Source organism: Syngnathus acus, chromosome 9 (genome assembly GCF_901709675.1).
Source record: "Syngnathus acus chromosome 9, fSynAcu1.2, whole genome shotgun sequence".
In the NCBI taxonomy this organism is placed as follows: domain Eukaryota; kingdom Metazoa; phylum Chordata; class Actinopteri; order Syngnathiformes; family Syngnathidae; genus Syngnathus; species Syngnathus acus.
The window spans coordinates 7,087,526-7,106,107 of record NC_051094.1 but is presented as its reverse complement, the minus strand read 5'-3'; the positions used below and the strand labels follow the sequence as shown (position 1 = coordinate 7,106,107).

Sequence of the window (18,582 nt, the reverse complement as noted above, 5' to 3'; positions counted from 1 at the left end):
AAGATTAGGCTACAAAGACAGTCGTAAGGCGAATGTTAGCGTGCGCTGCTCCGGAGAGCGCCTTTGTTGGAGTAATCAGGAGAAACGTGGGATTACATTTGAGATGTATGCCCATAAGACCCTTTTGTATGATGTCGATATGTTGCTAAACAACAGAAGCTGCTTTCTATTTGATTAACTCTCCTCAGAGACACAACAGACAAGTCTTTCCAACATCAGCTTATGACGCTCTTAAATTGATTGTCAAGCAGATGCAATTTAGCCTCACTCGCTGTTTTTTTCTTACTTGCTTTCAAGTTGACTTGGTTGCGGAAACAAAATATAATCGCGCTTTCAGGATTCGGATGTAACCTTGATGACAGCTACTAATTTACTAGTGTTCAATGTACTTAGTTAATAAATGTCCAATCATGGAGACAGTCAGTTGTAAACGTTGTTTTGAACGGAATTTGGTTCAGCTTGAGAGGTTTGAAAATCAAGAATGGTCTCATACTAAACGTGAGCCAAACATTTGATTTCATACCGATAGGAAATTTGAAAATCTCATCCACCGCCATTTTACCCGGCTTACTCCAACACATAAATATGCTCATTGTAAAACTTTTTACGTGACAGTTCTCAAAAGCACTCAAATACAAATTCTTCCATCCATGTCAGGTCAACAGCAGTTGGGACTTCTTAAGTTCTTGTGAGCATAACAAGCAGACCAAGACAAAGAGAATGCATTCATCTCCACCCCACCATCTTCCATTCTCCCCTTGCAGACTTGCCGGCCTCTCGCGCACAGTGGGCCCGGGACCCCCCCCCCCCCCCCCCCCCCCCTTTCTTCCCCCACAGCCCCCGGGCCACTCGAAGACGCTTACGTAAGACACAAGTAAAGGATGTTCAGGAAATGTCTTCAGCCGTGACCTTGGCTTTGACGTTTTATCCCTCTTGTTCTGTCAGGGCGGTCTCATGGTTAAGTCACATGTGTCCCGTGTTCCTGTGCTGAAATGTTGTGCTGTATTTTCTGTTGCTAACTATTCTGACCTTTTGAAACATCACATTTAATTGCGGTGTGATGCAATCGGCATCACTGCGAAGTGCGAACGCTACACCGATCCACCACTCTATCCTTCCCCTAATTGTGAATAAGACCCCAAAATATTCAAACTCCTCCAAATGGGGCAAGATCTCATCTCGAACAAAATACATCAGTCTTCTCACCAGTTCATGCGCTGTCAAATATCATTATTATCATTTGTTTGCATTACTTGTTGCGTAATTCTTTTAACAAGAAGCCATCAAGAACGCACATCGGGCGAAATGATGAAATGAAAGTGTTGTTTAGCTCACATTTACTCACATTTGAATTTAATCACAAATAAGCTCCTTAATCCCTTCTTTGTTGAGCCATCACTTTCATCAGTTGTTCTTAGTGGCTAATGAGGCAACTGTTATATCCAGCGCTGTTTACAAAAAAAGATCCATATAAGCAAATTCAAGGACTGGATTCAATTGAATCGCTGTAAACATACAGCATCTTATCAGGATAAGTGCAAGCAGAGCCCGGCGCATCCCTGTTTCTAAACTTGAACTTCTGAGGCACATCATTTGAACCCATATCATAAGTGAAACCACATGTTCGATAGCCGCCTGTCGTCAAATGAAATCGCGACAATCTCCGCAAACCAGTAAATCAGATACGGATGTGCAGTAATTACAGATCATTTTCTAAATATAAGCTTAGCGAGCCGAGTATTTTCCTTTGGGACCGAAAAAGCTTAAAAGAGTCGGACCGTGATTTTTTTATACTATAATTTACAGCATTCCCTTGAAGTCGTGTCAAATAAAATCCTCTTAAAAGTGCTAATTTAATTTAATTGATTTTTCCCACTTGTGGTTGGTGATTGCGCTCCTGGGGAGACTGTGAAGGATTCTGCTGTTACGTTTTGGCAGAACCGCTTGACACAAAATTGTTTTGTTGAACCTAATGATGGCTCAACTTTCTTTAACAGTAAGTGTGGAAAATCAGCTCAAAATGTCTCATCTGGAAATGTTGTGTCTTCTTTTTACATGTTAGCTTGTTTCTTCTTGAGCTACTGTGACCCTACTAAATTCCGGTGATGTCATATTGGTGTTCCCTCACAGTCACTTATTATTAGGTTTGTTTCATGTCAAATTCCAACTGGCTTTCCCTTACTACTTTGTGTGTGTCCTTTGTTTCCTCCAGCCCGCACATCATTTTCCTGTCTCAGAGTGTGTTGCGTGTCGGCAGCTCATTTCCGAGAGAAAACAGCCCGTCCTTGTGCGGGTCCAGGCTGTGCCACGAGATCGCCCACTCCTGGTTCGGTCTGCTCATCGGGGCCAGGGATTGGACGGAGGAATGGATCAGCGAGGGATTTGCCACTTACCTCGAGGACATTATCTGGGCCCGAGCACAGCAAGTACGGACCGGACCGCTCTTATTGTAGTTTACTGCCTCTATTATTTCATGTAACTTAATTGTCCCAGCGCTCCAGAAAGATCACGATAGCCGAGTTGAATTGCGATATTGGCGCTGTCTTGAGGAGAATGAGAAAATACATCATACGTCCGTGTTACTGCCATGGATTTTCTCCGGGAGGACGGTTGGCTGCAGACAGGTGGTAAAATTACAAGCAGAAGGTTCCCATTATCGCCTGTGCTCTCGTGAAAACAACCCTTGCGCTACATTCAAAAAGCCTCGCAGTCACATGATCAAAACATCAGCAGCTGAAGACAATATACTCAGTGTATTCCCAAAGAGCCGGGGGTCAAGACGGGGTAAAGTCTGCCTATGTGTGGTCCGACTGGATCCAGACATTTTCCGACTTGTTTGCAGCTTTGGTCCAGTCTTAAAATCAACGTGGTGGAGCATTTGTGTTTTTCTTTGATATAATTCATTGACAGTGTTTTTTTTCCCCCTTAGTTTGAGATATCCTGTTTTGTTTGCGGTTCATGAACGCACATTACACACAGCCAAAAGTGAAAGTATGCTTTTGCTTCCCTCCCGAAGCAGCACAATAATTCCATGTAGTCTGTATTTCCTCACATTAATTATTGTCTCTAAATCCCAAAAGGTGACTTCAATGACTTTGATTGATTGTGTGCACATTTGTTTACCCATTTGCTAGTCCTTCATGTGTATTTACTCCTGCATATAACATGCCATTAACAAGTTTCTCCATGCAGCTCTCTGAGCCAGAAGCGGCAGAAGAGTCCAACTTGAAGGCGCTGCTGAGATGGAGAAGACTGTCCGACGAGTTGCAAAATTCCGGAGAGGAACTTCAGATTCTCAGGTTTGTCTCTCTGGCGGAATAAAGCTTCCCATAGCCCGCCCAACTTCCCATAGCTGATGGCAAACAACAAATGAGTTGCTAAGCCTTTGTCATACCTGTCCTGTACGTGAGCGTACTAAAAGCATTCCAGAGCTGCAGGTGTGTCAGGAGAGTGCAGCAAGTTATCTCGGTGAAGTGTAGCGTCGTGTTCTTTGTACGGCCACACGCACATGCCAACTCTTTGTGTGACTTCATGACCCGCACCTTGTTTGTTGGAAATCACTGTGGCATCAGAAAACTTCTGACTGGAGTTAACTGTTTCAGGGTGGGAATATTGTAGCTACCCCGCAACTTTGATTAACAAGCTTTCGCTGCGTATTCTGTTTTTGACATTTGCAATTATAAAAAGCAATAGTGTGCACGTCAGCCTCTTATTTGTTTTATTCTACTTCTGTTTGGCATTAACTTCAAATGTGTGATTTTTCAAATAATGTGCTGTCTGAGCATAATGAAAACAGCTAGGTACTCCATTTTACCCTCTGCTGAGCAGTGATTCATTGAGAAGTGATCTCAGTCGCTTTTACACAGCCTGTTAAAGCTAGCTTTTTTTTTTGCGTGTCACTAAACGCGAGGCACAAAGTGTTTTGCTTTTGTGGGAATTTTCGGAGGTAGTGTCAGACATGTAAAAGAGGTTCATGTGATAAAGAGATTGGCTGGGTACAGGCGTGAAGCTCAACGCTCACGTCTCCATTCCTGTCTAATGGAAAGCAATGATACTGTCCAACGGGTATTTTATGAGTTGACATCATCTGATGGCAGGATGATGTGTAGCGCCCCTTTGCTTGGATCTGTGTGAAAGGCAAAGGTGGATAAATACCTTGTCTCTCTGACAAAGAGGCTCTAAATTCAACACGTCTTACCCTGCGTCTCACGGCTGGGATCGGCTCCAGCTCACCTGCTGCCCTAATGAGGACAAACGCGATGGATGAATGGGTTTGTTTGTGAGCCGAGCTATGCGACTGAAAGAGCGAAGGGTTAAACTTAGAGCTATCTGGCAGTCTTCATCAGGGAGCTCCCCTATGAGAGGGACGGACAGACACGCGGGTGATTAGCAGCATCAGGATTAGGTTTCTCTGCAGCTGACAGGCTTGAATAAACAACACCCCAAAAAAAACCAGCATCACGAATTCACTCACGCGTACCCGTCTTTCATCTAGTATTCGTCACGGCTGATTGTCGGACAAAAGGTTCACCTATAGCTCCGCAGCCTTAGGCATGAATGGAGGACAAGGGTCACAAGAAGGTTGGAGAGAGACAACATGTCGCCCATTGATTTTGCCTCTCGTAGCGTCTTCCCATTCACTTTGTGCACATCACGGCGGCGTGGCAACAGGACACAAATACACACAGCGGCTATCACAATGCACAGAGGAAAGGTTGAAGAGAATACCGCGAGGGGCAAAGAATGGGAAGCGCAGCGAGATGGGCGAGCAGTTCTACGCTCACAAAGGCTAAATGTCAGGTTGCGCTGTCCAAGTTCAGTGGGTCACCATCGACAGCAGCTCGTCCAGCGGCGGGCGGCCCGTGGCCCGTGTTTATCAGTGCCTTTCAGATGAGTTATATTTAGGGTGGCCCGGGCCAGACACCATTCTCCCTGCTGATTTACTGGGCTGCTGGGAGCCCTGCTCTACCTTATCCGGTTTCCACAGTCAACCCAGTGTAATTTGTCAGGATATGGCTTGCGGTGCTATAAACCTCTCGTGTGCGTGTGTGTCGGTGCGCGGGTGTGTGCCGGTGCGCGTGTGTCCCTTTGACATTAAGTCCTGTCAGTAATAGCTCCTTATTTCCTCCCGCGCTTTCCCTCGGTCGCTCAATCTCAGACACACCCAGGCAGGTAGGTGTATACACACACACACACACACACACACAAGAATGGACACACACTCGCCCTCTCCCGTGCGCATATGGCCTACGAGGCAGATAAGAGAAGCATTTATTCTGAAATACACTGACCTATTGTGCAATTCTCCAAGGCAGCGAGCAGTGATTCCTCTTAAAGCTGCAATAAATCATCTCCGACAAAAGAGAGGCAGGGATTTACACGTCCGAACATGCCAGGTCTGGACAGCGGCAAGGGCGGAGATGCATTGTGTAAGACGGCAGTGACGGTTAAATGTTTTTTTTTTCCTCGCCACGCTACTCCGCCAGTGTGTTTGGCGTGCATATCTTGTAGGAATACAATTTCTGTCATTGTATTTGTCCCATTCCTCAGTTGCTCTTTGGCTCTCTAATCCCCTGCCTGACACTCACTTTCCACATAAATTCCACTCACGCTGTATGATTTCCCAGGGATAGTGCATATCCTGCTGCCCGCCAAAAAAAAAGTCTGTTTCATCTTATCAGTAGTAGCAGATGCATTTTGACACGACGGGTATGAGAGTGGACAGACGGCAAGTCAAACCTATGATAAATGATTCAAACATCATGCAAATTATTTGAACGCCATTTTCCATTTTAGCGCACATGTTCACTTCTTCAACATGACTGAGTTTTTGTTTTTTTTTTTGTAAACCCAAATCAGGTCACTCGGTGTCATTTATATGACAGACGCAAACGCGTACATGGAGTCGAACGCCTTCAGATGCATGATGAAAGTCCCTCGCAAGAGTTGTCCGGTCAAATTTAGAAATTCCAGGAAGCTGATGACTTCCTCCCTCAGTCCACCGAGCAAACCAAACATTCCTATCTATCTCCCATTCTCCATTTCTCCCAAGTCCTCCTCCGCTTGCCTCCTCAGAGTTAGTTGATTTCACGTGACTTAACCTTTCTGTTCATTGTGCTTGGTTGTGATTGGTTAAAAACGTGCATAATTGTACATTTTGGTGATCATGTGATGTTTAACTGGTGTCATGGCTGTGTATGTCCAAAAACAATCAGTAGGAGACCCATGCCCAACCAGTTTACTGGAGTTATGTTGTTGTTCAGTCTTGAAGCAGGGGGCATATTGCACTCCTAATGAGCAAAGTGATAAAATCCCATCTAATTTGCCGGCTAAACTGTTTATACATTAAATCTGAATGGAAAAACAACAGATCAAATCAATGTGCCTTTTTTTTTTTTTAAAGATTTTATGCTGACCCTTGTGAGGCTAAGCGTTTCAGAAAATGGATGGATGGATGTTATATCACTGTTATGTTTTAAGACATAACGACTGCCAACCAAGGATAACATACTGGTGCAAATAAGTTGGCTGCCTTAGATGGATTGCAATAAATTTGTCAGTTGTTGCTTGTTGGGAAATTCCAACAATGGTGGAGTTGTGCAATGGAGTGGCTTATTTTAGAGGGGAACTAATTGGCTTGCCGAACAAATACTGTGTAAACAAAATCTAACCAGAACATCTTGTATCTTCAATTCAATCAACATAATTGATGTGTGTCATTAAAAAACGAACAACTCATGCCCAAGTACTTGACTGAACAAATGGGTTGGAGAAGATATTGAAACGGATAGTAAATGGTTTCTGTAGTATTTTTCGTTTGTCACACATTCATTCAAAACATCTTTTTATTTCCAAATCAGAACTCGATCAACTCAATCCAGATGCCCAACCCCCTGAGTTCGTGCTTCCTTTGCCGCAAGCGCGTGATTTTAGACATGTTTTTGGACTTCCGTGTCTGCCTGTGTGTTTATTTGACATCCCTGTCATGAGTTGGAAAAGTGGTGGCTGGTGATGAGGGGGCGTATTGATTGGTGGGCCAGGCGCCTGCCGTATCGATTTGTCAGCGGGGCCATCCTTCAAGGCCTTCCTATTGGCACACCGAGTTAATCTGCCCGGCCGGATCAATACGGGCTAACTGGAACTATCATTGCACAGCGTCCCACGTCACTCACCTGTTTGCCCGGGATTTATTGGGTTTGTAGGTGTTTGTTTATCTTTTTTACGGGGGTCCGAGGAATGATTTGTATCTGTGTAACAGAGAAGCCCGCCACTAGTTTCTCCCGTGCGTGCTCACCGAGTGGGTTTCTTGTGTTATATGTTCCTCTGGTGAGTCACCGGCAATAAAATGCAAGCAGCGTTTTGCTATGAGATCATATAAACACTGAGTAGCGTGCTTTTATGAATTTGTAGGGTGCCTCGGGTAAATCGTGGTAGCAAGGTGTTAACCACTGAAAAGATGAGCTGAGTCGTTGAATTTAACGTTGCTGCTGACATTGTACTTTTACTCTGTGGAAACAGTGCGATGTACAAAACACACACGCATACATTCTGGAATATATCCCAATCTTGCTATTGTTGTTTTGCTTCTTGTGTTAGATTTTATCGTGATGTGGATTGTTTGTCTGCTTTGTTTGTCCTTATGCAGACCCAACATGGACAAAACAGGTCAAGTCAGTGAATCTGGCTCCTCCACAGTAAAACATGCCCTCAACCCAGAAAAATCCTTCCTGCAAGTGCACTACCTCAAGGTGAGTCCATTGGAAAACCAGACAGTGACTGAAAAACTAAGCTGCACCACCGAAAATGACAGCAACAAGCTGTTGACTGCATATTAGGGGAAATCTATCTTTATTTTGTTGTCACGCTTTTTTTACGGAACTGGATTGTGTATCTTCCATGTTTGACTGAGAGGTGAGTGAAGGAACTCTTGGCTCACACAGTGGATCAGTGGGTTAAGTGGTTCCAGCATTCAATTTCTCGCTCAGCATCTGTGGAAAATGATTCATCACAATGAGTGCTGCTGTTTCCAGCACAACTTAAAAAAGCTGACTCTCATGACAATTTACTCACATTTATGTAACATGTAATGAATACTATAATTAGTAAGCTGAACCTTTTGTTATTTCAATTCAACATGAACGAACATGATGCTGTTGTGGCTTTACCCTGTTTCTCAAGCCTGAACCACTTTTTTGATTAAAACAAAACAAATACTTGTCAACCAATATATCTCCAAAGAAGCCTTGCATCTCCACTTTTCAGTAAAAAAGGAAGAAACTCAGTATGTTTTGTTGAACCTCGAATATGTATTGTCATAGAAAGAAAGCAATTTTCAACACCTTAGATCGGACAATGATTTGTTATTTTTTTTAAAGCCAACATAGGGACTGACCAAAAAAATTAAATTGGCCAATTTTAGATGTAGGAGGTTTTACTGCTGAAAAACTTTGCCTACATTCTGTATTGCACTATATTGGTGGAATGATTTGCAACCCCTGGACATTAAAACATGGATCATACTTAAGGTTTCCTAGGAACCAATGTTGGTCCACAAACCGCATTTTGAGAACCATTACTGGTTTTTTTTGTTATGTTTGTGAATGGACACAACATTGTCTTTGTAGTTTAATAAGGGTTTGTCACACTTGTGATCACTGCGGTATTTTATTATTTTTTGTTTGTCGCATTTCCTCAGACATTGGTAATCGCTATAATATTCCTTGCCCTTTGCTGTGTCCCTCCATCTTATTTTAAACTGCAGTTTCACTCGACACCATCGCAGTCATATTGTTTAATGTTTCTTCAAAAATCTAGTTGACCAAAATCAGACGTCTGCTCATTAGACACCTCCCTCCTAATACACATCTGCAGTGGAGTAAATAAATAACCCCGAACACTGCTTGCATAACTATTAGAAGAACATGTTGAATCATTCCAGTGTGTACATTCCTGATAAATAAATGTTATTTGCTTGACCCATCCCTTATAGGGTTACTTCCTCCTCATGTTCTTGGCCAGTCAAGTGGGAGAGCAGCAATTTATTCACTTCTTCAGATTATTTGTGAAGAAATACCACGGGCAACTCATTCTATCTCAGGTGAGCCCTAATTTCCACTCGATGGCATTAATTGGGAATCTCCATGGTGGCTCGCAGTTTCCTCCGTGCTTGTTAATCAAATCTCAGCTCCGATTTGAACCGTTTAATGTGACCCGTCCTCCCAGGCGCTGTGTTATTTCCATAAATTAATTGGATGCTGATGCGTTCTAAGCTTGACTGCCACTGTGTTACAATATTTTTTTCTCCCCCCCCCCCCCAAATTGATGACCGTACATCAGCTTAGCGACGTGTGTTTATTCTACTGGTGTCTGAGCAACCACACCTGTGTGAATGGCTCTGTGGTGTACGTGAGATAGATTCCACCTGGCTGCTGTTGTTTTTTTGATAAGTAATGGGACTAATGTAAACACTTTGGCATCCAACACCTAAGGTCTTACACAATCTCTTAAACACCTCCCCTAATGTGTCCATTTCTATCGATCATTGTTTGACAGGATTTCCTGCAAATGCTGCTTTCTACCTTTCCTGACCTTGCGAGGTATGTACTCCACATCAAGTGCTTATGGCCGATGCTTACTTTCATGAATAATTGACTCAGAGACACAAGGCTTTATGTGTCTGGGCTGGGCTTATGTACTCGTTGGCACAGTTCTGGCATTAACGGGATATGTATGTCCTCATGGGATATAAGTAGGTCACACCTGAACATTGTCTATTTGCCAAATATTTTCAAACACAAAATGGGAATGGGGTTACTTCCCCGGACCCAAATGGATTAAAGTATATCATCATATGATCGACATGATCAAAAAAACATACATGTATGGGGGCCAGCACATTGACCTAGATAGGATGAGTGCCTCACAGTTCTGAGGTTTCGTGTTTGGAACTCAGCTTGCGTGTTTCCATCAAACTTGCATGTGTTTTCTCTGGGAACTCTGTATGCATTCCAAAAACATGCATGTTGGGTTTGGCAAAGATTCCAGTGATGTGAACGTGAGTATGGTTGTTTGTCTACATGTGCAGTTCAATGAATTTAAATAGCATAGAATAGCTCATTTATTTTAGGAGTTATGTAATGGTCATGACGTCATATTTTCATGACTTGACATAGTGAATTGGTGTTATCCTACGCATAATCATCATTACCCAAAAATGAACAAATCGTGAAATATTTCACACTTTGCAGTGACTTTCCATAATGAGTTTCACGTTTTGAATCAAACTACTGACATGAATGACATTTTCCCAAAATATCGTAGTATATCGCAATAAAGCCATATGTGTGCTCTGCGTTTCTTCAAAGTCGGCAGGGATGATTGAAAATGGATTTATGATTAGAAAACAGACATGGACATTTTACAAGTCAATTTTACAATTCTTTACAAGTCAATTTCACAAATCAATAAGCGGCAGTATAAGCGGTCAACGTGTCTGCCTCACAGTTGTGAGGTTTGAGATTCAACTCTTCATTTGAATGTGCCCTTCCTGTGTCAAATTTGCATGTTGTTCCTCTGCTGCGTGATTTTTCGCAGAGTACTCACTCTTGCTCCCACTTTCCACAAATATGCACACTATGGCAATTGAAGAATTGTCTATGTGTGTGAATGTGTGGCCAGCGATTGGCTGATGACCAGTCCAGGGTGTCCCCCTTTGTCCCCTTGGCCAAAGTCAGCTGGGTTAGCCTGAGGACAAGCGCTCCACTATGAGTGCATTGTAGAATAAATCAAAAGTGCTTTTCCAAGAAAATGTGTCCCTGCATGATGATCAATAAAATAGCTGGCAGAGTTGTATTTTTGGTGACCCGATTTGGGTCTTTGGCTGTCACTCAAAACACTGAGCATCCTCCAGATGGGTGCATTTTCAAATCGTTCACGTATTGGGGCATATGTGTGTCTGCGATGCATTGTCTTGAGTAACTTGTTATGATTTGGAGCAGAACTTAGTGTCAGGGGAGTCTGGCCGGATTTGGCCTTGATTCTCATCGATTCCGCTCAGTGAAGGCCGGGCCCCAACATCAATCCTTGTAAGCAGAAGTCTCATCCACTCCAGTATTAACTGAAGTGTAAAAGGACAAGCGCTCCTCCCGCTCTCCTCCTCTCTAATTTTCAGCCTCCTCTCCGGTGCTGGCTTAATCACTCAATTCTCTATTTCTCATGATTGCCTCATTAACCTCTCCCACTGCCCGTCTCGCGCTTCCTCGTCTGGCCCCGTTCACTTGCGTCCGTCTGCTCGTGGCGCTCGCCTCTCCGGCCTTCAGCCCCATTCTGTCTGCTGTCTGCGTTGTTGTTGTTTTTTTGGTCCGTGCCTCCCGTGTGCCTGCCTGACTAGGAGAGATTGATTGAATTAAACAGAGAGGAAGTTGGCGGTGGTCAATATTTGGGTCTGATGCCTCTTCCAGTAAACAGCCCACTACAAGAGCTAAACTGGGCGATGTGAGTGAGCACTTGCCGCATTCATCTTACAGACGTTCCCCACGGTGTACGCCAGTAAACCGTCCAAACATAAAAAATAAAGAGCGAAGCATTAAAGGAGGTGGAGGAAAACACACACATTAAAATAAGTCACTGATTACTACTGAGAATGCAGGTGATTAACAGAGGCAATCGCTGTTTATGTACAACATGAAAACAACTGGCTGCTCTCATCGGGGCCATTTTTCATCATCCAGTTCCGATACCGGTACCGGTATTCATTGTTGACATTTTGCAGATATTTTCAACACTTACACGATTTCCTCAACAGTAGACCAGGGCATTTTTTTAGCATTCGGTATTTTTTTTTTATCCATGGACAGAGGAAGCCTTTAGATAAATTATTGTGTCAGGATAGACATGCTAATCTAGGTTTGTGTTACATTAAAAATGGAACTTGTAACTGCCTTAGATTAGTGTTTTATTTTTTTTCTTCTAAATTTCCATTAATAATGCAATGTGGTTGGAAGTAGAGCCAATTGTTCCCTCATACTCATAAGTATCTACTTTGAATGTTTTTAACTCAAAAGAGTGCATCTCGTCTCGTATTTTTTTTTCCCCTTTCACCACTCGCATACATCCATGAAAATACTTCAAAGAACACTCAGCCGCTAGTTAAGCTAACCCCTAACCTGCAATTACGAGTCACCGCGGCCACTGCTGGCGTCAGAGATGATGGAACAGCGCAAGTTCCGTGCCAGGCTATCGCACGAGTTCTCTCACCCCTACTGAGCATAACCATCAGGGACATTTTTAAGAAATGTTTAGCAGTCCTAAATAACTAACAGCATGGCCGCTGTGAGCGACAGCCTCGAAACATGTGCTGCTCACATGGGCTGGCCATTAAACGTGGACTGGTGAAAATTTGTGACATCATGAGCTTGCCAGAGTCTGACTGTTAAACAGTTCAATCCTGCTGGTGTGAGAAATTTATGCTCTGTAGCATAAATAAAATGAGTATCGTTTTTTTTTTTTTTTTTTTTCCCCTCTTCACAAAAATGTCAAAAACTAAAGCAACGATGACGTACGGCGGCGTGACTTCCAAATGTCATTTTTGACCCTTGAACTTCAGATGTCTGCTAGATAGATGAGCTTGAATGAAATTTCACCTTTCGAGATGACTACTAGCACATAATGGCTAGCAAAAATGCTTTGGAATGACTCAGCCAGAGCCCTGACCTAAATCTAACAACCTGAAAAGATGCATCGCATTCTGGCAAGGAACAGTGCTTCAATTTTACTTGAGCAGGTTATGGTTAGCACTTTGTTAAATAAAACTTTAACATGATCTCATTCTTACAGTACGCTTGTGTTTTTTTTTTTTTCAACTCCAAAGGTTTAACATAAAAGTTTAATTAGAAAAGTTATTTCACGACTTCACTGACACATTAATGTACCATAAATGAATCAGCCTAGCCAAGTGTGGAATTCCCCTCAAGCCCAGACTCGGAATAATGATGTGGAAATATGTTGTGTTTACCATGATCCTTTGTGTGTACAGAATGACAAACACTCTCGGAATGTCTGCGTGCACGTTTCTGTTTATTAAGCATCAGGGTCTCAGAGTGTGTGCTGCGACTTTTTGGGCCGCACGCGCCTTCTGTTTACTCTCCCGGCATACATTGAAAATGACTTGATTGTCTTGACATGCCTCTCTGGGTGTGCCCTACGTTTTGTTTAAGGTGTTGGCGCCAACCCTGAATCTGCTGTTAACATATTCCCACAGCCTTGACTTCATTGCGTATTTTGGGCAATAACATTCATAATAATTGGGAAAATACTAACACTCGTGCCGTTGTGTTTTAGAAAAGACCTAACTCTCGACACCATTTATGCCGACTGGCTGGATCGACCAGGAATTCCCAAGGTGAGTTTTTTTGTTTTTTTTTCCTTTTTAATTCTTCATTTTAGTAGTAACATCAACTCTTAAATGGATTGGCTAGACTGTTTCTGCAGCACACATGTAATGTTTCACTGTCATCTCACATAAATCACTCTGCTTATATGTTCTTGCTCCTTCCAATTATATGTCACGCAGCAGCGAGTCACATGCCTCTTATGAAGCATGTATTGCGATGCACGGCAAATACATGCTAAGGCCAACAATCTCAAGACTGAAGTGAACAGGATTTTTTTTTAATAATCCACTATGGTTGTTATTGTTCTTACACTTGCTATTTGCATTGTAAAAAAAGTTTTTGTTTAGTCAGTTATGACAAGAGACGTGACAAGACAAGGAGGATGCAGGAGAAAAAGTCATAATTGATCAAATTGAAGTGAGAACACGTGAAACGGTTGACAAAATGAGCCACAAAGACTCCAAATGGCACGTGAATGATCAAAAGTAGATAATAATGAAATACAAAAGGAGGAGAGTCGCAGAAAAGGCCACAATTACAATAAAAGAGAATGCCAAAATTGTTGGCGTCTGTCAGCTGAGGTTCACAGAGTTGTGATGGATTAAGTAAAAAAAAATAATGTAATATAACAGCAACACATGGGAATTGTTTTTGGTCCTTTCAATCGTCAAATGAAGCAGATCACATGGTTCTCATTAAGCATTCATTGCGATGCATGCACTGAACAGGAAGCATGATTATAAATACAATTATAACAGCGGGAACTTTCCAAAAACAGCAGAAAAAGACACGAAATTAACAACAGTTGTAACAAAATGTCCTGATGAAAAACAAGTGTAATGAGGACGAAGCAAGTCAAAAATATCAAGATGGTTAAAAGTGAGAGGAAATTGAATTGTTGAAGAAAACGATCCGAGAAGACCCTAGTGACCTAAAATAAGGAGGGACTAATAATGCTCTGTTTCAATAGGTCACCTATTGATTTGGCAATAGGTTTATTATTTTTATTGTGGAGGTTTATTGGTGAGCTTTATTGTCTTCGAGGCAGAATTTTCAACACGGCTCTTGCATTGCATCTCATTTGATTGCACCAAATGAAGTGTGCAGTGTGTTATTATTTGAAGTAATCCTAAACCTCCTTTTATTATGATTTCAACGGGCAATTCGTGTTTCAGTTCCCTTTTATTTACTATTTGATGGCCACTTTGTGTCTACTGCGGGCTGTGACATCATCACGCATGTGGTGAATATTGCACATATCAATCATCCTTGTCGGCGAATCAACACGGGAGCGACGGGCTCCATTCATTAACAACAAATGAAGTCACACGTAGTTCCATTGGACCGTCATATAAATCAAACTGTCTGTGGTCTAATTCACAAAAATTTGGAGGGATGACTGACGATTGTGCTAATGAAGCACATCTTTTACATGAGCGGCGACTCTTAAAGATGACGCGTGATTATTCATCAATAAGCGTGATTTTTGGCTTTGTCAGTTCCATAATCAATCCTCGTTCGCCGCATGTCGATTGTCCTTTTTCCCCTTCATGATGACTCATCTTAATCAGCAGTGTATGTGTTACCGTCTGGCTGGGAGCTTTCAGTTTGATGATGTAACAGGAGCCTTCAGGTTCGGAGGGGTGGGGGCTTGTTTCTGACAGAGTAGGGAGCAGACTTGTGTTTTGTCGTTCCCGATTGGCCCGCAGCAGAGGCCTTTTTTCTTGCATTTGATGTGCCAGTCACCGCCTAATCAGATCAGCCTCATCGATCCAAACCTTTTACAAATGCACGCGCTTGTGTATGCCGTGTACGCGGGACACAAACATGCTTCAAAAAGGAAAGGAAAGGTTCTCTGACTTTGTGGTGTTTGCTCTGCGTCCGCGGGGCTCTCGGCGGAGGCTTGAGTTGCGGAAAGGCAGGCAATATTAAACAATGACATTTAGCTGTCCCGCAGCTACAGAACCAGAATGGAAAGACAAGTTGCGGCTTATTTTGGACACATCAACAGATGACTAAGCAGTCTCTTTGGGAGGATGCACGTAGGCTGAGCTACTTTGTTTAAATAAAGATACGGACCACGATTTTACAAGAGCGGCTCCTTCAGCCAACGTTATCCGCTCCATATTTGTATTTTTATCTTACAGTATCACTGGTTGATGTAACAAAAATAGCTTTAGAAGTTTGAATGGATCTGGCATATGGACAAATGGGATTCCAACAATAATGACGTGAATCTTATTTGCAACACTGGAAATATTTAGCATCAAACAAGCCTTGTTTTATAGATTTAAAAAAAAAAATCAGGTGAAAGTGAGGTGAGCAAGATGAGATGATGGTGAATCCAGATAATATTGATTGACTGGAAGAGACACTACACGGACAGGGGTGTCGGGGGGGACTCGCAGCGAGGTAGACAAAAAGTCTTGCTATTTGTGGAATGGCAGCGCGGATCAAGGCTGCAAAAAGAGCTATGTGTGCTATCCCGTTACACAATGCCAATTTACTGCCTCAGCACTCACTGGCTTCTCCGCAGCCCACTCTGACAACTTCCTCTGAGCCGCTCTCCATCTTTGCCTGCCACGCTATTTCTGCTGGAGTAGCTTTGTGTCATACACACTGAGGCATGCGCTCGTAGTATTTGGACTTTGTATGGGGCCAAAGGAGGAGATACTACAGACTGGATCCTGACTGGCCCTTTGTGGAAACGTGGAAGGGAAGGGGGGGGGGGGGGGGGGGTGGCATCCTGCATTATAATTTTGTTTTCATTTCCTAAATATTTTATATGTCCATGAGTATTTTTTTTTGTCAATGAAGTTGCAACCAAGTTGGATTAAATTTACAAAAATATTTGAATTTCAAATGAAAAATCTCAACATCAAAGCCCATCCAGTTCATCTGACTAATTTTTTGTTTATTGAACACGATACATTCCTCGTTTTAAATAACGATCACAGCCGTTCACTTAGTGATTTTTGCGGGTTTGAGTCTTGGAGGTCCGGGCTGTGAGTGCTCCTTTTGTCTATTGATGTGCGGTCCACATCACTCTGGCATCAGACCTGCTGAAAGCCTTTAATAAGGTTAGAAAGTAAGTGGTGTGTGTGTTTGTACTTGTTTATGTGTGCGTGTGTGTGTAGCATGATGCGATCGTTCCTTCTGATGTCAGATATCGCCTTTCATCCACTTCCTCCTCCAAAGAGTCAAGTCGCGAGTTTCCGTCCAAGAAGCGAGTGATTGCACTCCCACCTCTCCTCCTCTCCTCCCTCCCCTTCCTGCTCTCTCTCTCTCTCTTTCTCTCTCTGCACAGCATTCCACTCTGTCCCGATCACTCACGGCTCTTCTCCTCCTCTGTCGTCCAGTGGCTGCACGAAAGGAGCGCCGTGTGGTCTGAGGCGACGCTCGTGAAGGAAGTCAAGGAGGAGGTAAGTCTTTATTTTCCCTTTGTCTTCCACTTTCAACTATTTCCCATTCCTGGCACTCTCTGCCACTGTTTGTCTGTTTTGCAATCTTGTGTTTCTTCATGTTTGATAGCATCTTTCATCTTCACATCTGTTTTTTTTTTCTTTCCCCCGTCTCCCAGTGCCCGTCGCTTGTACATCTGTTGCTTTTCTGTCCGTGCCTCCTATCACATTCCGCAAAAAGCGTCCGTACAGTTCCCAAATACCCCCCCCCCCCCCCTTCTCCTGTTAAGTTCACCATTTGTGGCAGATACTTGAGAATGACTCCCTCTGAAGCCGCAGCAAAAAGTGCACGTTCAAGACAGAGCTTTTTGGACTGTGTAATGCAGCTCCGTTTTGCGGGCGCTCCAGGGCTGCACTTTCACTATTAACTCTTTTGTCTCAGTCGTCTGTTTGTCTGGGTTATAAATGGAGCGTGACGGAGCGCTGAGAGGTTGGAATTAATGTGTTTGTCTGCAAAAAAAAAAAAAAAAAAAAAGAGAGAGCGAGTGAGAAGGAGAATGAAAGAGAGATTGTGCACTGTATGTTAAGTTAAGGCTAGTGTGGCTCACTGAGCAACTCTCTCAAATAAATCCCAGTGTGACTTTCCACTCCAGCGACGTCACACACAGGTTAAGTGCATTCACTGTCTCCCTCGCCGCTCACTTTTTTTTTTTTTACCCCCCCCTGTTCTCATAGCTCACTCAACACTACTTTTTGGTGTTTTTTTTCTTCCACCTCATTACGCCCCTCATTTCCCTCCTCCTTCTCTTTGCTCTCCCCCCCTCCTCCTCCACCACCCACCCGCCTCATTTTTTTTCCCGCAGGTTGCAAAATGGATTCTCCTCAGTCATCAGGCGAAGGGCAGAAAGCGGAAGCGATCAGAGCCCAAGGTGAACTACAAAGAGGTAAGCGGCAATTGACTTAACATTAACACAACTTTTTACTTGGCTCTTTTGCATTCTTTTTTTCCCCCCCCCAAATCACAAAATGTCACTTATGTTTGTGTCGGGGCTCGTAGGATAGACACACTTGCCTGTTTATGTGGTGTACCCTCTGCCCACATATTTAACCTCTTAAGCACTTGTATACATCACATGCCACTCAGTCTGCATGCGGTCATGGTCAGTGTGTGTGTGTATGAGAAAGGAGGGGGGGGGAAGAGTGGACGCAATTTGGCCATGACATTCTGCCAGTGAAGGTCTGTGTCATTGGCTGCAGTACTTCTTGTCACATTGGCCTGTAGATCACCCACTAAAATCGTACCAAGCTCCCGAAAAAACAAGACTCTCATACAAGTGCGTGTGTGTGGCGTTAATTAGGTATCCCCAGGGACAGCTAATCCCTTCCACCCGCTAATTGACACACAAACATACGCCTGCATCATTAATGGACGCACACTGATCCAAGAGCCACGCAGGGGGCCGGGAGTCATTAGCCAGAGTAGCGCGCCGTTTATATATCACCCTCCGTGTGCTTCTGGACTGTACGAAGCACTTGACAAACCATTTTATTTATTTATTATTTTGTGCAGGAGTAAGGGCATTTAATATGATACAGTGGATCCTCTTAAGTCAGCAAAAATATGCCCCATAAGTCACACAGACCTCTGAATTTTGAAAACTGCTGTCATGCACCAGCTCACGCGAGGCCTGGCATACATTGAGAATATCAAAGGACGTGCCTGCTTTGTCTTTTTGACACTTGATTGAAAAAAAGGGGTTTTAAGACAACGGTGAGAGAGAAGAACATAC

At 43.2% G+C, this 18,582-nt stretch overlaps 1 protein-coding gene across 9 annotated transcripts in view; it reads left to right on the top strand.

The window, feature by feature from the left end:
* LOC119127708 (aminopeptidase O (putative)) overlaps nucleotides 1-18,582 on the top strand; it is a 58,264-nt gene that overhangs the window by 14,359 nt on the left and 25,323 nt on the right. For 4 of the 9 annotated variants that reach the window (XR_005098897.1, XM_037259766.1, XM_037259760.1 and 1 more), the window contains exons 6-13: nucleotides 2,213-2,426; nucleotides 3,193-3,299; nucleotides 7,646-7,748; nucleotides 8,990-9,097; nucleotides 9,553-9,596; nucleotides 13,339-13,399; nucleotides 16,751-16,813; nucleotides 17,656-17,736. Coding sequence is in view for 7 of the 9 variants with exons in the window: in XM_037259766.1 (XP_037115661.1) it covers nucleotides 2,213-2,426; nucleotides 3,193-3,299; nucleotides 7,646-7,748; nucleotides 8,990-9,097; nucleotides 9,553-9,596; nucleotides 13,339-13,399; nucleotides 16,751-16,813; nucleotides 17,656-17,736 (781 nt within the window). In the remaining 2 variants the exon portion in view is untranslated. Of the gene's footprint in view, nucleotides 1-2,212; nucleotides 2,427-3,192; nucleotides 3,300-7,645; nucleotides 7,749-8,989; nucleotides 9,098-9,552; nucleotides 9,597-13,338; nucleotides 13,400-16,698; nucleotides 16,814-16,971; nucleotides 17,579-17,655; nucleotides 17,737-18,582 lie in introns of those variants that run through there. The other 5 variants (XR_005098898.1, XM_037259763.1, XM_037259767.1 and 2 more) reach the window with 5 other exon arrangements.